We start from the raw sequence: 17,329 nt of genomic DNA on the forward strand, positions 1-17,329 counted from the left end.
GCATTCCTAATTCTATATGAAATCAGCACATTATACCCCATAAATGCATTAATGTATACATGGTCTGATTTAGTAAAAAACTAAGAAAAAGAAATAAACAGAAATCATCTCTAAATTTTGCATTGTCTTTTCTCAATAAACCTGCCAGATTATAAGAGAATGTGAATGTTCTTTTCTTTGTTTTCTTCGTTTTTCTTTTCTTGTCTTTCTTTTTTCTTTTATTAACTGACAATGTTTCCCTTAAGTGTCATTATACTCAATTTGATCATGGGAATTATCTGCATTGGCACCAAAATGAACCACAACTACATTTTTCTTTCTTTGAAGTATTAGAAAAGGACCCCAACTTGGAAACATTGATACATAGACGTCTCTGAAGAAACACATGGGATACGTCAGCCATGGGCATCGACATATATATTCTTTGAAACATTTAGATTCATCTACGCATGAAAGATAAAAAAAATCTACAGTCAGCTTCAGATTTTAAGAAGGGGCAGATTTTATTTAAAGTCAGCATGAGGCATTTCTTCCCAGATAAATCCCTTTTGTGTCTGTCTCTTCAACTTTCTCCATGTAAAAATAAAGCAGACAACTATCTAGCTAATAGCTACTGCCTCTCAGCTAAAACACAAAATGGTCTGTCAACTAGATTTCTCTGAAAGAGGAAAAATGTTTAGATTGAAGGACCTCGAGTTACTATTAAAAAAAAAAAATAGGCTTTCTTACTATTTTACGTGGGACAAAGCTATTTATAAAAGACAGTAATTTTTCTCAGCTGCATTAAGATATGTGATATGTCTTAAAGTAAATTTTCTGAAAACATTGAATTGTTCCTAAATACTGTTTTTTATCTGCTATTATACACATTTCAATGTATCAGAAAAATCTATTGGTATTCAATAGACGCTTTATGCAAAATGTTTGGGAAACATGGAGATGATGCTCTTAGCTTCTGTCAATTTCTTATAGAAAGCTTTCCATTGCACAGAATGATGTTGAACAGCTTTGGAAACCTAATGGGGACTGTCATTTTCCACGTGGAAGAGCAACATCATAATAAAATGAGTGGATTTCAATGCTGAATGCTATTATGTGTACTACATGTATATCCGGACTGCATGATGCTGGTGGACTTTCTAATGAGATTAAACTGAGATCAGGAGGAAGATATCATCAAACTCCGTGTGTTGCTACAGAGTTAGGTCTAACACATACTCATGTTTAGATAGTGGCACTATTATCTGACTGCATGTCCTCTCTATGTAACTAATGTATGCCCATTTGGTTCAGTTTTGTTTATTATTTAAATTAACAATGTTTGATTGTAAAATGTATATACAGTGTTATCATTTGCATTTTGTCCAAATCTAATATATATTTTCTAATGGTTCTAGACCTCTGCCAGTAAACAATGAGAGGTTTATTCCTAATAACCCTTGAGGTCTAAAGTGAGACTCTTTTCTGTGACCTTGAATTTCTCCCCTTCCAACTTTCAATAACAAATATATTCTATAAATATAATTTGGAATTGAGGAAAATTAGAGTCACATATGGAAATGCCTTTTCTTAAGTTTCTGGGGATTAAAATTATTGTTGGTATTTTATTATTATTATTATTTTGGAGATAGAATCTCACTTTATCACCCTCAGTAGAGTGCTGTGATGTCACAGCTCACAGTAACCTCAAACTCTTGCTGCAGCCTCTCAAGTAGCTGGGACTGCAGGTGCCTGCCACAATACCTGGCTATTTTTGTTTTAGAGACCAGGTCTCATTCTGGCTCAGGCTGGTAGTGAACACATGAGCTCAGGCAATCTACCCTTCTTGGCCTCCCGGAATGCTAGAATTACAGGCCTGAGCTACCTTACCCAGCTATTATTTTTTTAACTTTATTATTTTATTTTATATTTTTAGAAATGGGGTCTTGTTCTGTTGCCAAGGCTGGAGTTCAGTGGCCCAGTCATAGCTCATTCTAACCTGACCTTGTGGGGTCCAGTGACCCTCCTGCCTTAGCCAACTGAGCAGCTAGGACTATCAATAGACACCACTATGCCTGGTTAAATTTTTGTGCAGATGGTGTATTGCTATGTGGGCCAGGTTGGTCTTAAACTCCCGGCCTCAAGCAATTCTCCCACCTAAGCTTCCCAAAGTACTGGGATCACAGGCATGAGTCAGCAACCTGGCCTAAGCTTATTTACGAAAGGTCATCCAGGTAGTCAGAGAGAAATACACAGTTGTGAGGTGCAGACTCCTCCATGCAAGCTGACTGCAGGAGGACTTGGGAGACAGGGAAATGTGTTCTTCTGAAGCCCATTCTAGTGCTCCTTCATCAGCACTTTTTAGACCCAAGTCTTCCTACGTCAGTCACACATAGTTCTGATGTCTCCCAGCTACTGATCCAGACCTCACCTTGCCTTACTTTAGCCTGGAAATGAATACTATTTAAATCACTGGATGACAAGGCCTATTGTGCACTCTGGTTTGTGTCCTTTCCCTTAGCACTGGGCCCTGTCCACAGGAGACAGTGTGACTGCCTGACCAGCAGCCCTGGCTTGGGTTTGAGTCCCAGTGCTGCTACCCCATCATTCTCCGTGTGGCACTGGGGCACATTCCCTCTTCCCTCTCAGCCTCGCTGTTCTTTTCAGTAAAAAGAAGATAATTACATGATACAAGGGCCTTCACACACTTCCGTTATCCATCTCTCTCTGGCCCTTCTGTGCCCTCCTTTATCTCCTCACTGTAGGAAGCTTGGATTTCATAGGTTTTAATTTTAATCACTCCTTTGGAAAAACTCTCAAATCTATAACTCCTTTTCCCCTGGCAAAACACCAAACAGAATAAAACCACAACCAACATCTGCCTACCGAAGTCCAGCAACCCAGCAACCAACCGTGGGGAGAAAAACAAACAAAATTGTATTGATTAGTTTCATTTTAAATTCATGACAATAGATCCCAAATGGTCGGTCTACATAATTCAGCCATCATAATGTTATATACATCATGACTTCTTTTCTGCAGTCTGAGATAACTATTCTCTTTTTGGGGGGGGGGTGTTTCTTTTTCTTTTTAGTGATAACTAGTCTCAATACGCCTCTAAACCTTCACATTTAGATGACAACCTTTTCATATGTTTCTCCCCAGCTCCAAATTGACTTTGTATCTGCATCCACAGTCGCTCTCTCTGCCTTTCCCAGTTTTACCAACATGAAACTACCACACCCCTCCACCCGAAGGAGCCTATCCCCTCTTGCCTACTCAAAGGCTGGGGCTCTTGCAATTTTCCACTTTCTCTCTTCTGTACTTTTAATCTTTCCTGTTTGGGTGTATTATTTCTAAGCATCTCTCATTTTCAAAAAATGAAACAAAATCAAATAAATAAAACAAATAATAACATCTCTCTCAAGTCGATCATTTCCTAAAGTTACTACTTAATTCTTCCACTTGAGAACAAAACTCCCTGAAAACATCACTGACAGTCACTCTAGGTATTGTCTCCACATTCTTGCTCTCAGTTTTTGTGCCTCCCTTCCCCCCACAGTGATCACATTACCAGAGTGATTTTACTGTATTTCTCATTAGCGTACAATACGGTTAACAGGATCCGACTTTCCGAAACTCTCACCCTCCTCTTGGCTTCTGTGAGATTGTCTGCCTTCTCTCTTGTTCTTTTTCCTCTGTCCGGTCTCAAAATGTGAAGTATCCTAAGTTCCAGCTCTGTTTTTCTAATTATATTCTCTTTTAAAGTGTCGTTGATGATAGTGACTCCTAGATTTATGTCACCTGGCATGACCTGTCATCAGCACTCAAGCCTCTTACACAGGATCATCTAGGAGATTGGCATCCTTAATTGTGTGCCTCAAGCCACCTTGAATTCAACATGTCCACGGCATATCTGATTGTCCCCTTTAGACCAATTTATTCTCCACTTGTCATTCAAAAGTTCCACATCCACTCAGTTTTTGGAGCCAAAAATTTAGGTTCTCTCCTTGGTTCTGCTTTTCCTCAGCCAACCCATTAGTCAGTCCATCCTGCTGACTCCAGATCTAACACACAGTCCTCATTTTTCCACTTCTCTCTCCACCTCCTTTTATGACTCCTAGGTTCCTGCTACAACCATTTTACAAGGAGTGCTCAGTTGCCTCCTAACTGCTCTTTCTGCTTCCCCTCTGGTTCATTCACTGGCAATTTTCTTCTCAGCCACTGTGATCCTCTGAATAGGTGAATCTAATCATTCCCCTTTCAAAACTCTTCCCATCATCCACAGAATGAAATCCCAACTTTTACCATGTCTTACAAAGCCCCACGTGACCTGGCCCCAACCAGGCAATTCATGATTGATTCATATTGTTACTTCAGCTTCATAATCATGCAAAGATAATTCCCTCCTCAAAGCTTTTGTACTAGTTGTGGCTGTACTTGGAACGCTTTACTCTGAGTGTGCACCAAGCAGGTGCCTTTTCCTTCATGTCTCAACTCAAGTGTCATCTCCTTAAAAGCCCTTTCCTGCCAATCTGATCTAAATTGGGTACTCAAAGCCATTGTCTATCATATTACTATGCTGAATTTTCTTCACAGAACATACCGCTCTCTTGTGTTCATCACTCATTTATTTGTTTATAAGTCTATTTCCATGTATTAGAGTAAAAGTAAGCCCCAGAGAAGGTCACTTGATTGCCTTTATTATAATTTTTCTAGCAATAAGCATAGCTTGAAATTGGTATTCCAATAATTTAACATTACTTATCTTCTAGGATTGTTATAAGCAGTACATAAAATACTGTTTTAATTGTTCAATGCAACGCAAAATTTAGTTACTTCATTATGATGAATAGGGACTCACTGAATGTATGTCATTAATGTAACTTTGACTCAATCTGTACAAAAACAAAGTACATGTAAATAAAACATGTATACCCCTTAATATTCTGAAATAAAATAAATAGTTTAAAAAAGAATAGTAGTTATAATAACTTAGGCTAGTCCTGTTAAAGCTTCCAGATAAAATACACGCATTTTAACAGCTATTTTCTAAGATGACTAATATTCAAAACTATGCTAATAAATAAAAGTTTTTCATATAAGTGTTTCAATTATCTCTAAAATCAAATGACATAGTTAGCAACTGCTTTTACCTTCAGTAGGACTAAACCTATTCGTGACTCATCAACTATTCCAACCAGAAGGGCAACTTCCATGAACTAAATTAAAATCAGAGACCTTATCACCAGACCTAGGTTCGTTTGATTTAAGCCCTTTATTAAACCTCCCACTTTTCACAAATGTATGACTTGAGGGAAATCTCATTAAACTTCACGGAAAGGCTAACGTGCGATTTGCCTTCAGAGCCAACCAGAAACGGAGCCATTAGAAATGTGTGTGGTGAAGGGTAAGTTAAAAGGTGATAGGAAAGTAAGACTGGAACTCAAAAGAGAATGACAGTCCATCATATATTTCACTATCTTTGTCAAAATTCTCTGTGCAACTATAATAATGGCAGTGGTTATGATACATTTGGAAGGAACAAAATACAGCAGCCTTAAAACACACAATAGCAATAATTGATGTATTTTATGTATTTAAAAGATGAAAGATGGGAAAATATAGAAAAAGTTTTTCTAAGTCCCGTTTACATTATGGAAATGTTCATATGGACACGGAGATTTAATCATGCCTCTAACTTAGGCTATCTCGTAATAGATGTCACAGAGAGGTCTCAGTTCTCTATTCTATAGTTATACACAAAGGCACTTTATAATGACTATTCCTTGATCCTCTTCTAGCTTTCCATACATATAAATCTGTCTTCTCTTTTGGTTTTTTTCACTTGATTTATATTTTCAGTTTAAATTAATTCAGATAAGAATACACTTTGGGGAGATAAGGTTGCTCAAGGTATGAAGTACATTGTTTCTGGTTGGCATGTATATGACCATATTAACATAAGAAACTCTGAAAAGTTCTGTTAAGTATTTTACCTAAAAGCATTCTTTTTTAAGAACAAAAATAATTTGAGAAAAGTCAGACAAATAAAAGTGCGTTAAGCAACTATTTCTGAGTTTCTAGTATCTTCCATAGGGAACTTCACATCTTGCTCAAAATCTTTTAAAAGATTGCAACATCATCCCCTGGGGAAGTTCCACAAAACAAGTATTCTCTGGAATAGCTTGTAGGCAAAACTTCGCCAAGAAAATCTGGGACAGTGTGACACAAGGATATGCTTTGAATTTTCAGAGTACCCCCTTATTCAACTTCTTTGCAGAATGCATTTAAATTGGCATATGTAGTTAGATTATTTATGAATAGGTTATCTAACTTCTAAAATATTTTATTATACTTCCCATTCACAGTTAATCTTTATTCATTAACTAATATTTCACTGAAAGGCAGAAACGATTGGCTTTTTGGAACTTCCGAAAAAAAAGTCAAAGGATCAATTTGCTCCCCGTTGGGAGCTGTGGATTGAATTGTCATGCAAGAGAAGAGAGATGATTGTGGGAAACAATTGTGTCTTTAGAATTACTCCAGAACAACCTCATGCATATAGTTCTGGTTTCTTATTACTAACTATGACAGTTGGCTTTACCAGTGGGTTTTCTAAAAATAATATTTAAATGTGGGGCTTCAGAACAGAAGTAGTCTCAAAGCACTAACAATAATCAAAAGGGAAGCATTTCTTCCCAGCCAATTAAAGAAGTGCCTATATTCTTGACTTCTATTCTATTAAATTCTTTAATTCCCTGTGGTAGTGGGAATATAAAACTTTAAACATATTTTGTTTCTCAATTAAAATGAAGGGAAAGGCAATCCTTTTTTTGTTGATGCTGTGTGTTTGTTTGTTTGTGTTACCTTCCTTGCTCTTTTGTAAAGGAAGTCAGGACACTGAAGGTAGAATGGTGGCTGCCAGGGACACGGCAAAGGGAAAGGTGGGGCCTTAACAGTGAGTAGGTACCAAGCTCCAGTTGGGGAAGATTAAAAATGTTGTCCATATGGAAGGTGGGACAGTGGTACAACAGTGGGAATGTGCTTACCACCATAAACCTGTACATTTAAAAAGAGTTAAAAATGGTAAATTGTATGTAAGTACATATACCACAATAAAAAAGTGTTTTATAAAATATGTACATAGATTAGCAGATATCTGCAGATGGATTCTACCCAAGTTATACACCATGCATAGTTTTATTTGGGGGGAGTCTCACAAATTATTACATATTATCTGATTTTAACAGAATATAAAACTTTATGTGTAGTCTTTCCTATACATTCTAGACAGAAAGACAAAATATAAGAACTAACTGGAAACATCACTTTTCTTAATGTACAGTTATGTTCCTATCCTACCCTCCCTTAAAATGTTCAATCACAGCTCCCTGGACATTATCTACTCTCAAAGAACAATCATGTAATGAATCAATAAATGGATCAATAACTATAATAAATATGAGATATTTATGTCTATTTCAACTGCCATTGAACTGATGGATAATTAGGGCAGGTAATCTGTTGAAGCAGAAATGCTGCATGTACCATCAGTGAATACACATATCAGTGTCAAGTGTGTAAGTGTAAATATTACCTTATGTAAAATGTCTATTAGTAAGCAAATGCCATTTCTAATCAATCATTAAATAAAGGCAATCACTGAGGTCTCCTGGATGTCCTTTTTTTCTACATTAAATCCATTTTACTTTTTTTTTTTTTTTTTTGAGACAGAGCCTCAAGCTGTCCCCCTGGGTAGAGTGCCATGGCATCACAGCTCACAGCAACCTCCAACTCCTGGGCTCAAGCGAGTCTCCTGCCTCAGCCTCCCAAGTAGCTGGGACCACAAGCAACCACCATAACGCCTGGCTATTTTTTTTGGTTGCAGCCGTCATTGTTGTTTGGCAGGCCCAGGCTGGATTCAAACCTGCCACCTTAGGTGTATGTGGCTGGCATCTTAGCCGCTTGAGCACAGGTGCCAAGTCATTAAATTCATTTTAAAAACATCACTTTTGTAAGTGGTCTGGGTCTAGAAACTCAAAGGCAAAAGATAAAATAAAAAGATACAATAAATTATTCTTTATGAAGAATTTAGGATGATTTAGGGAGGCACAGGACTTTTCCTCATGGGCCTCTGAGGCCTGCGACTCCATACTACGTACCTGAAGAGATCAACATTCACAAGAAGCCTTTTGAGAGTACAGAGTAGGCACAGACACCTGTTTGAGAACTACACTTCCAGAAGTGTGGTTCTGCAGAAGAGAAGGGTGTGAATTCAAATCTGTATTACCAAGAAAAGACAACCCTAGTTTCAGAAAAAAGAAATGAAAAAACAAAAACAAAAACAAAAACAAAAAACACAGAGAACTTGAATACTAAAATCCTAACTTACACTGCTTTCCAGTCAATAGCCTAAATTACATTGCTTCCCAGTCAATATCCTAACTTACATTGTTTTCCTTTCTTCCAATTTTCCTCCATCTCCTTCCAACTGAGAGTCATACACAAACAACTCACTCAGCTAACTACTTGGCTGTGGACTTGTGTTGATAAGAGAGTTATCACCAACTCAATGACAAGGGACAGAGATAGACAAAAATTCTTCAAGTCAGACCACATCTTCAATAGCATGCCCTTCTCAGTTACCTAAGTTACCCGCTAATACACATAGATTTCCTCTGTATTGTTACACACACACACACACACACACACACACACACACAATCATGTACACATACACAGTTAAAATATCAGAAGTGAAGGTGAGAAGTTTGTTTTTCAAAGTATAAAACTGATGTTTGAATTCTCCTTTTGGGTAGTTTCTGGGTAAAGGAAATTGTATGACTGTTGAACTCATTTTCAAGTTAGTAAAGTATGCCAAATTTTGCTGAAAAGTGGGAATGTGAGACAGTTTAAGCTGTAGGGTGAGACGGGCATGGTGGCTTGTGCCTGTCATCCCAGCACGTTGGGAGGCTGAGGCAGGAGGATTACTTGAGGCCAAAAGATTAAGACCAGGCAGGGTAAAATAGCAATAACCCATCTCTATGAAAAAAAAAAATTTAAAAAACTTAGCTGGGCATGATAGCCTGTGCCTCTAGTCCTAGTTGCTGGGGAAGATGGGCTGGGATAATCATTTTAGCCCAGGAATTTTAAGGTGCCATGAGCTGGGATAGAATCATTGCACTTCAGCCTGGGAGAAAGAGTAAGACCCTGTTTCTAAATAAATAAGTAAGAGAGATACTGGTAACTTTTTCTACATTTGCACTGAAACCACCACATAGACTCTCATATTCTGAACGACTATATCAGCTTTTACAAATCCAACAAACAGACAGATGTTCAAGGATAAGATTTCAACAATAAAGAGGGCTGAAGTGATAGAACAAGAAGAAACCTCCATCCTACATTGTTTAGATTTTTAGATTTAAAAATGAGCCTCATGATGTATTGTTTTTGGTGGGAGGGGAAAAGGAAGGTTAGTATTTCTCTCCTGACAATCATCCTGTAGCGCTCAGCGGATGAATATCTAAACTTATACGTTAGACCCAGTATGTTCTAATCAATTTACTTGTACTGTTTTCTCTAATTCTGGACAAATAAAGTGATTGAAAAAAGCTATAATAGTATATAGAAATACAGTCATAGATGGTGGCATGGCAAGAGGTTTTAGGATTCTCTTTTTAAATCTCTCTTTTTATCAATGAGGGTATAATGTGAACTTTGACAGATTACCATAAGTTAAGGATGAGTAGATGCAATAGGAATTTTTTATTTCACATGTTTCCTACTAAACTGTGAGCTCCATGAAGGGAAGGTCTGGATCATATTCCTAGTATTATAAGTGGTATTAATATTATGGTTGGTATAAAGTAAATGTTAAATGTATAAATAAAATCAAGGCATAGTGACTTTCCAAGGGTCTCAAAGAGCTGGTAAATGAACCTAAGCATCTTGAATCCTAGCATACCCTGAAAGCTCCCAGGACTTTTTGGATTGAAATGTAGGGAAGTGGCTGTGTGTCAACATTAGTTCTCTGCATTCTATAAGCACATGCTTTATATTCTAGCCAACCAACTAGCTGTAGTATTTATTTGCTTAAATAATAACTCAGTTTAAAAGTATAATCTTAAGCAAAATTCTCTTTATAAGAAGGTTTTCTTAAACATAGTCACATTTTAAAGTCCATACTGTAAATAAACTATTATTTTTTTCCCATGGGAAGCTGTTATTTCCTGTAAAGAAATTTTTGTATGAGAAATATGTCTTATCATAATCTATTATCACCTGACATATAGTATGTGGAGGTCAAACCATTATTTCAATACAAAACTTGTGATCACAGTTAGCTTGTGTAAAGGGGTTTGAGTCTGTTCCGTTATTACAGCTGTGTAAAGGTAATCCACTCTGGAGTTTTTAGGAATTATATAGTAAGAGAATACCCTTAAGCTCTATTGTCTAATGTATAAGGACCTCTCTGTTTGAATAGTCCAGAACATGATTTCTCAGTCCAATTGGTTTCTAGGTGGCCTTGACCTTAATTAAGTACCTACAAATTACATTTTATAGTTTAAATGACCTCTCAGGTCTAACTATAGAAATTCTAGTTGTCTTTCTGTAAAAATATCAGTAGGGCCAAATTTCTTCATTGATTGTCAATAAAGCAATAAATTATGCCTTATACTTACAAGTAGGCCACAGAATCGAATTTTATAATGCCTCTGGGCTGGATGCGGTGGCTCACACCTGTAATCTTAGCACTCTAGGAGGCCAAGGCAGATGGATTGCTTGAGCTCACGTGTTCCGAATCAGCCTTGAGCAAGAATGAGATTCTATCTCTAAAAAAGTAGCCAGGCACTGTAGTGGGCACCTGTAGTCCCAGCCACTCGAGAGACTGGGGCAAGAGGATTGCTGGAGCTTGAAGTTGCTGTGAGCTATGATGCCATGGCACCCTACCCAGTGTGACAAAGTGAAACTATGTCTCAAAAACAAACAAACAAAAAATAATGATAAAAAATAAAATGTAACTCTTCTCCTTCTTGCTCAAAAAAAAAAAAAAAATCCCAAGGAAAATAAATAACATAAATACCTGCAATTCTGTTAGTTTAAAAAAAAATTATTCAATATTAATATTTTGTTTTTACATAGTTTGTTCCTTGAAATGCTAAAAGTCAGGGGTAAATAATATATTTGAAAACGCTTCCTTTATGTCAAACACAGAATATGAAAATAGAATATTATTTTGCCTTTCACCAAATCAACATATCAAAAATGGATAAAACACTGTTTTAATCACCCAGTTTCTTTCCTCTGGATAATAATCTAAGAAAAATATTTATAATTCACGTATCCTTAGAAATTAGGAGATAAGACAAGAGAGAGGAAGAGAAAGAGAGAGAATAAGAGAACTTCCAGGGCCTGGGTTTGACGTACTCATTTTGAAAATCCCGTGAACAATTTAAATTTTCTAGCAGTTCCCGAGACCGACTACAGGAGAAATAGGAACAGAAGTGTTTGTGTTATATTTTCTTGCTGAATATTATAGAAGAATATGGAATGCGAGATTTGTATACATATCTATAAATCAGTTGAAAAAGTCAATTTTGCAATCCAGGAATTCCCTCTTGAGGGAGATTGTAAATCCAAATTCAAATACAGTTAGCATCCAGGGTCATTCAATGGTGACTTATTTACATGTCAGAAGAAAACGTTCACCTTTTGCTGGAAGTGCACTTTTAAAGGCTAGAATCACACAAACACAAAACAGCTTGTATATATATCAAATTCCACGTCATTTCCTGGAGGAAACATACGAAGTAAGTGAAGATTCTAATAACCCTGATTCTTTAAACAAGAGACACAACAATATGTTTCCTGAATTTCATTCCTTAACAACATAAATAATTGTAAAACTCCACTTGACTTTGGCTTGACAGTCTCTTAGGTTGAGTGGTGCATCTGTAAAACGAGGTTGTTGCAGATAAAAATGTCTTTTTTAGGGCTATGTTAATTTCAGATTATTTGCCTTCAGCACTTTTTTCAGCCTACATTCAATTATTTTAGTTTTATATTTGTTTTACTAGTTCTTATCCAACATTGTGCCTAAAAATGAAAGAGGGTAACAATTTCGGAAACATCCCACTAGCTTCAGAAGATAAATTCATTTGACTGAGACAAACCCAATCAACGTCACAAAATACGGCTTCATCAGAGAGTTTTGCAATAATCACTATGGCTACTAAGTTGGAGGCATTGAATATCCTGTATTACTATTTTTTTTAAAGATAAGCCAATAAAAAAATCATTAACACTAGCACTATTTGAATAATGAAATCTGTTTGATGAGGTTGAAAACTTTTCTAAGACCACATACAATTATGAAAAAGGAAAGCTAGAATTAAAATCCAGAATATGTCTCTAAGACCCATATAATTTCCCTGCTGTCTCCTAGAGTTTAGAAACCATTTAAGCCAATTGCTTCCCTTGAAAGGTAAGAAGAGGCCCAGGCCTAGTGAAATGCTCTCCCAGAGGGCATGCAGCCGGCGGATGACAGGGTCAAACCAGACCAATCCTTGTTTGTTCCACTCTGCCAGGTGGCTTTGGCTCATTTTAAACCCTGAGACACACTGGAAATAATGACAAGTCTGCAGCAAACTGGTTTCTGGCATTAGGCTACTTATCTTCGGCTATATTTAGCTTAAGTGCTTTTTAAAGTCATAGCAACTTTCCAGGCTTTCCAGGGAAAGTAAGAATGACTGTGTAACACTGTTATATACATTTAACATAATCGGGCTTTAAAGAATGGCCTTCAATGACTTATATCAATAAGGGAAGACCAGAGATAATGATGAAATACTAAATTCTAATTAATACGTTAGGAAACAAAGCCTTTCTTTCTTTATCCCACCTCTTTCAATGGGTCCGTTTAGCATACTGCCAGAGTAATATACTTTTGAGTACAGATAAAAAAGACATCTTTGTTTCCTGATAGAGTCCCCTTTAACCATTACAACCTGTATAAAATCAAGCATACTAGAAGTCAACAAATACCTCATTTAATTTGTTTAAGTCTGATGGAAGAGGACGTGGAATCCACCCACTCACTTTGTTCTTACAGAGCATTTCTTCGCATGGAAGCTGCATCCTGTACTCCAGCTGGCAGTAGGTGAGTGGGGGTTGTGAATGAATGACAGATAATGAAGCAGGAATCATTTAGCCAACTTACCCTCGAATTGACCACTTCCAGGGAGATGTTCTGAGGTGGAGAACTTGGCACTACAAGGAATCACAGAAAGTGTGACGGTTACTGCCAAAGTCTCAAAAAAGACTCTCCAACCCACTTTGAAAAGAGAAAATGTGTCTTTTTCACAGTTCATAATAGTAATAATTAGGTAGGCTAACCCAAGGGGCACATCAAAATTTTTTTGCAGAGATTAAAAATAACTGTACTGGGTTATTTATTTATTTTCTGTCTCAGTGGGTTAGTAAGTTATCCATCTAAGGAGTCCCCAAACTGTTCGGCAAGTGTGCACTTGCTGTGATACCAAATCCCACCATATTTAATTACAGCTTTCTTGTGATAACTTCCCAGAGAAACCAACAAAAACACACAAGAGATTTCCTAGACTGGGTCTAAAGGCTTAAGATATAGTGCACTTCAGGATCTGCATAGTTTTATGATGAAATATGTCATTCTAATGGTCACCCACCCAGGATGCTTAACCCCTCCAGTACAATCTTTATTATCTCTTAAAAAGTGAAAAGAAATAGTTTCTTCTCTTTTTTAGCAGTTTGTAATTAAACCTGTGTATCATAGAGGCAAGCAGGTTAATAAACAGCATCCCCTCACTCAATTCTATTAACAAATAAGCACTTTATTGTTCTTTTTTTAGATTAAAATATTTCTTTTTTTATTTCTTATAGCATAACTGTGTACATTAATGCAATCATGGGGTACAGTGTGCGGTTTTCATACACATTTTGAAATACTCTCATCAAACTGGTTAACATAACTTTCATGTCATTTTCTTAGTTATTGAGTTAAAACATTCATACTCTGCTATTAGAAAGATTTCCTCAAATAGTATAAATCTTTCGCCTTTCACCTTATTGTTCTTTGTAGATTTTCTTGATATAGCTTTCAGTTTCTCTTGCCTGCATTTTTATTACTCTCTTCATTATAGAAGATGGAAGAACCTATACAGTTTTCCTTTCATACTTGTAAGAAATACTTATATATCAAAAATGTGAATATTCTATCATGGGAGTCATTCAATGACCACCATTCGTTGAATGGCTGTTATGTGTCAGGGACTAGTCTAGATGTCTGAGAAGAATCATAAAACAAACAAACAAATAAACAAACAAACAAACAACCACTCATGCACACTGTCTGCCCCACAATAGGAATAGAAGCAGAATTCAATAAATTCTTAACACATATTAATCTACAAAATGACTAGCCCCTATCTTTGTTCCTGATAAATGATGAATTTACTAAAAAAGAGATGTTCTCAGGCATCTTTAAGAAATTTTAGGGCCATTTTTTGGTCATGTTTTTCTTCTTTTATTTGAATTTGGACAAAAATCTATGTTTTTCTATAGGGTACTTATAGTTCACCTTAAATTTATGTATGCACTACTCTGATTTTATTTTCTGAAAAGTAACCACCATGAAAGCATGATATATATCTGATTAATCTTTTTATCTTTCAAGCTGACATTCAATTAATATTTACTGGATCAAGGATAGAATGAGCAAATGAATACTTAACTTACGCAGTAGCTCCTGAATCTTTCTGGACATGATGGAAAATGCATTTATTTATTTTGTTTTGATTTTGAACTTAGTGCCTCATAAAAGTTGTAGACAATATAGGTTGGGATTTTTTGTTGTTGTTGTTTGTTTGTTTTTGAGATTGATTCTCACTATGTTGCCCTAGGTAGAGTGCTATGGCGTCACCGCTTACAGCAACCTCCAACTCATGGGCTTCAGCGATTCTCTTGCCTCAGCCTCCCAAGTAGTTGGGACTACAGGCGCCCGCCACAACACCCAGCTAATTTTTTGCTGCAGTTGTCATTATTGTTTGGCAGGCCCTGGTCTGCTTCGAACCTGCCAGCCTGGGTATACGTGGCCAACGCCTAACCGCTGACCCATAGACTCCACCAATGTAGCTTGGTTTTAATGAATTAAATCAACAAGTATTCTTTCAAAAAGGTTCATAATGTAGAAAATATTTTTATATTTAAACTTCTACATTCATGCTTCTGTTACTAAATACAGAATATTAAATCCAGAATTAAACCCTCACAGAGATAAGGATTTTTGTTCATTTTGATGCAGTATCACCAGCATCAAGAGTGTAAGGCATATGATATATACCCTGTAAATAGCTGTTGAATGAATAAACAATTCATTCATCCAACGTTCATTCAAAAGTTTATAAGGTATAACAAAAACTCTTTTCAGGGTTTGGCCACAATTTTTGTTTGGTTTTCCAATTTTATTTTTTAAATTAAAGTATAAATTGCAAATGCATTATTAATGTATTAATTTTAATTTATTTAATGAGTATTATACTTACTGAAGTATAAATTGCAACATTATTTTAACTGAAGTATCAGTTGAGGTATGACATGCTGTATTTCAGATAATGTCATAAACTTCTGAAAAATATTATCTTCCAATAGCCAAGGAAAGGATGACTTAATATTAAATGTTAATGAGTCACTTGCTAAACTATGAACAAATTTCTAGTTTATATTTCATATATTACAACATTTACATATCATGTTATATGTTTCTAATCATATCAAACCCACTTTTTGGCCAATTAAGTAGTCGCAAAACATAATTTCAGTAACACGAACTAAATTTATGATAAGTGATTGGATTTTGGAAGAGGGAGAAAATAAACTAAGTTTGTCAAGTCTTGCTGTACACACTGTGCCAGCTGATATGCAAACCTCAAATGTCACTTCTATTTAAGTTTATAAACAATATTTAACATCTCATTTCCAGAAAGCCAAGAATATACCAGGAGGAAAGTTAAACATGGGTTCTTCTTTCTATAACTACCACACTTTTAGAAGCATCAGAGTTACTTTCTGTATTAAGAATTAAAAGGTAGTATAATAAAATACTAGGGGTTCCTATAACGATGATGTTAATGTATTTTGCCTATTTTCTTTACAATATAAATGTCTCTTACTTGTCACTGGTCCCACACTGGCTATTTTTGCCATAGCAGAGAGGAAAGTAAAGAAAAATGTCCACGGTATTTTGAGTTATCAATCCCGACTTCTTCCTCACTATCAACCTCCATATTATTTAGAGATCAGTAGACATAACAGATAGGATTCCATGGCTGGTGAAAGTAAAGGGAACTCACATCTATCTGGGTTTTTGTCTTCCCCAGATGTCTTGTTTCATGAAGCAGAGGGCAAAGGACACTTCTCTATTCAAAATATGAAATAGGTCCATTAAAGTCAATCTGAGGTGGGACTGGAAAGTCCCTTAAATTATGGAGGAGGATGCTGGTGTGAAACCCAGGCTGGTGAGGAATTCTGCAGGGCACATCAAGTGTTCACATTCGTGGGTGAATCTCCATAAGTCCAATTCCTCCCCTCTGCCAATGTGTGCTGTGTAGCACACACAACTTCTGGAGCAAAATAATTATCAGCATTTTAAAGGATCTTTTATCATAAAATGAGAGAAACGTATGTTTCCACAACAAATCCTGCCTCTTGACTCACCAGCTTATGTGGCCTGGCTCTGCGGCTTACTAGCTTTTGTGAGCTGTTTCTAACTTACTTTTGTCACATATGAAGTAGAAAAAATTATACTATTGTGGGGATAAAAGGTTAATGCAAAGTACTTAAATCAGCCTCTTAGACTAGTAACAAATCTAACTGATAATGGTGGTAACAGTAATAAGCTCGTAGTTACATTACCTAAGAAATTGGACCTTCAGCTTTTGGACATAGGGCAAACCAGCCTGGACACTTAAAATTATTAATTAATTCATAAAAGCTCTTAATAACATACCCATGCCAACCAGTTGAGGAGAAATTACTTTGAAACAAACAGGCAAAAACAGTTATTATGATCATGGGCTCTATAATCTCAGTTGTGTGAAAAAGCAAGTCATTGAAACCAATGGTACACTAGGAGGAGGAATTGGAATGAAAGTTGATGTTTCTACGCAGGGAAACAATTAAATCAGAGCTAAGTCAGAGACGGCAGCTCGTGTGGATCATGGTCATTACAAACATGCATCCTAGCAGACCATGGAAAAAAGACTGGAATAACAAATTCAGGAAATAAGTTATTTACATTTAATTTTTACTT

General features: G+C 36.3%; 1 protein-coding gene across 1 annotated transcript in view; it reads right to left on the reverse strand.

Moving 5' to 3' along the window:
- Positions 1 to 17,329, reverse strand: part of DCC (DCC netrin 1 receptor) — a 685,279-nt gene that overhangs the window by 261,839 nt on the left and 406,111 nt on the right. Inside the window, exon 11 of the mRNA XM_012801997.1 lies at positions 13,205 to 13,254. Coding sequence (XP_012657451.1) covers positions 13,205 to 13,254 — 50 coding nt within the window. The remainder of the gene's footprint in view (positions 1 to 13,204; positions 13,255 to 17,329) is intronic.

This window comes from Otolemur garnettii, unplaced genomic scaffold (assembly GCF_000181295.1).
Source record: "Otolemur garnettii isolate 467f Iridium unplaced genomic scaffold, OtoGar3 scaffold00012, whole genome shotgun sequence".
Lineage (NCBI taxonomy): Eukaryota > Metazoa > Chordata > Mammalia > Primates > Galagidae > Otolemur > Otolemur garnettii.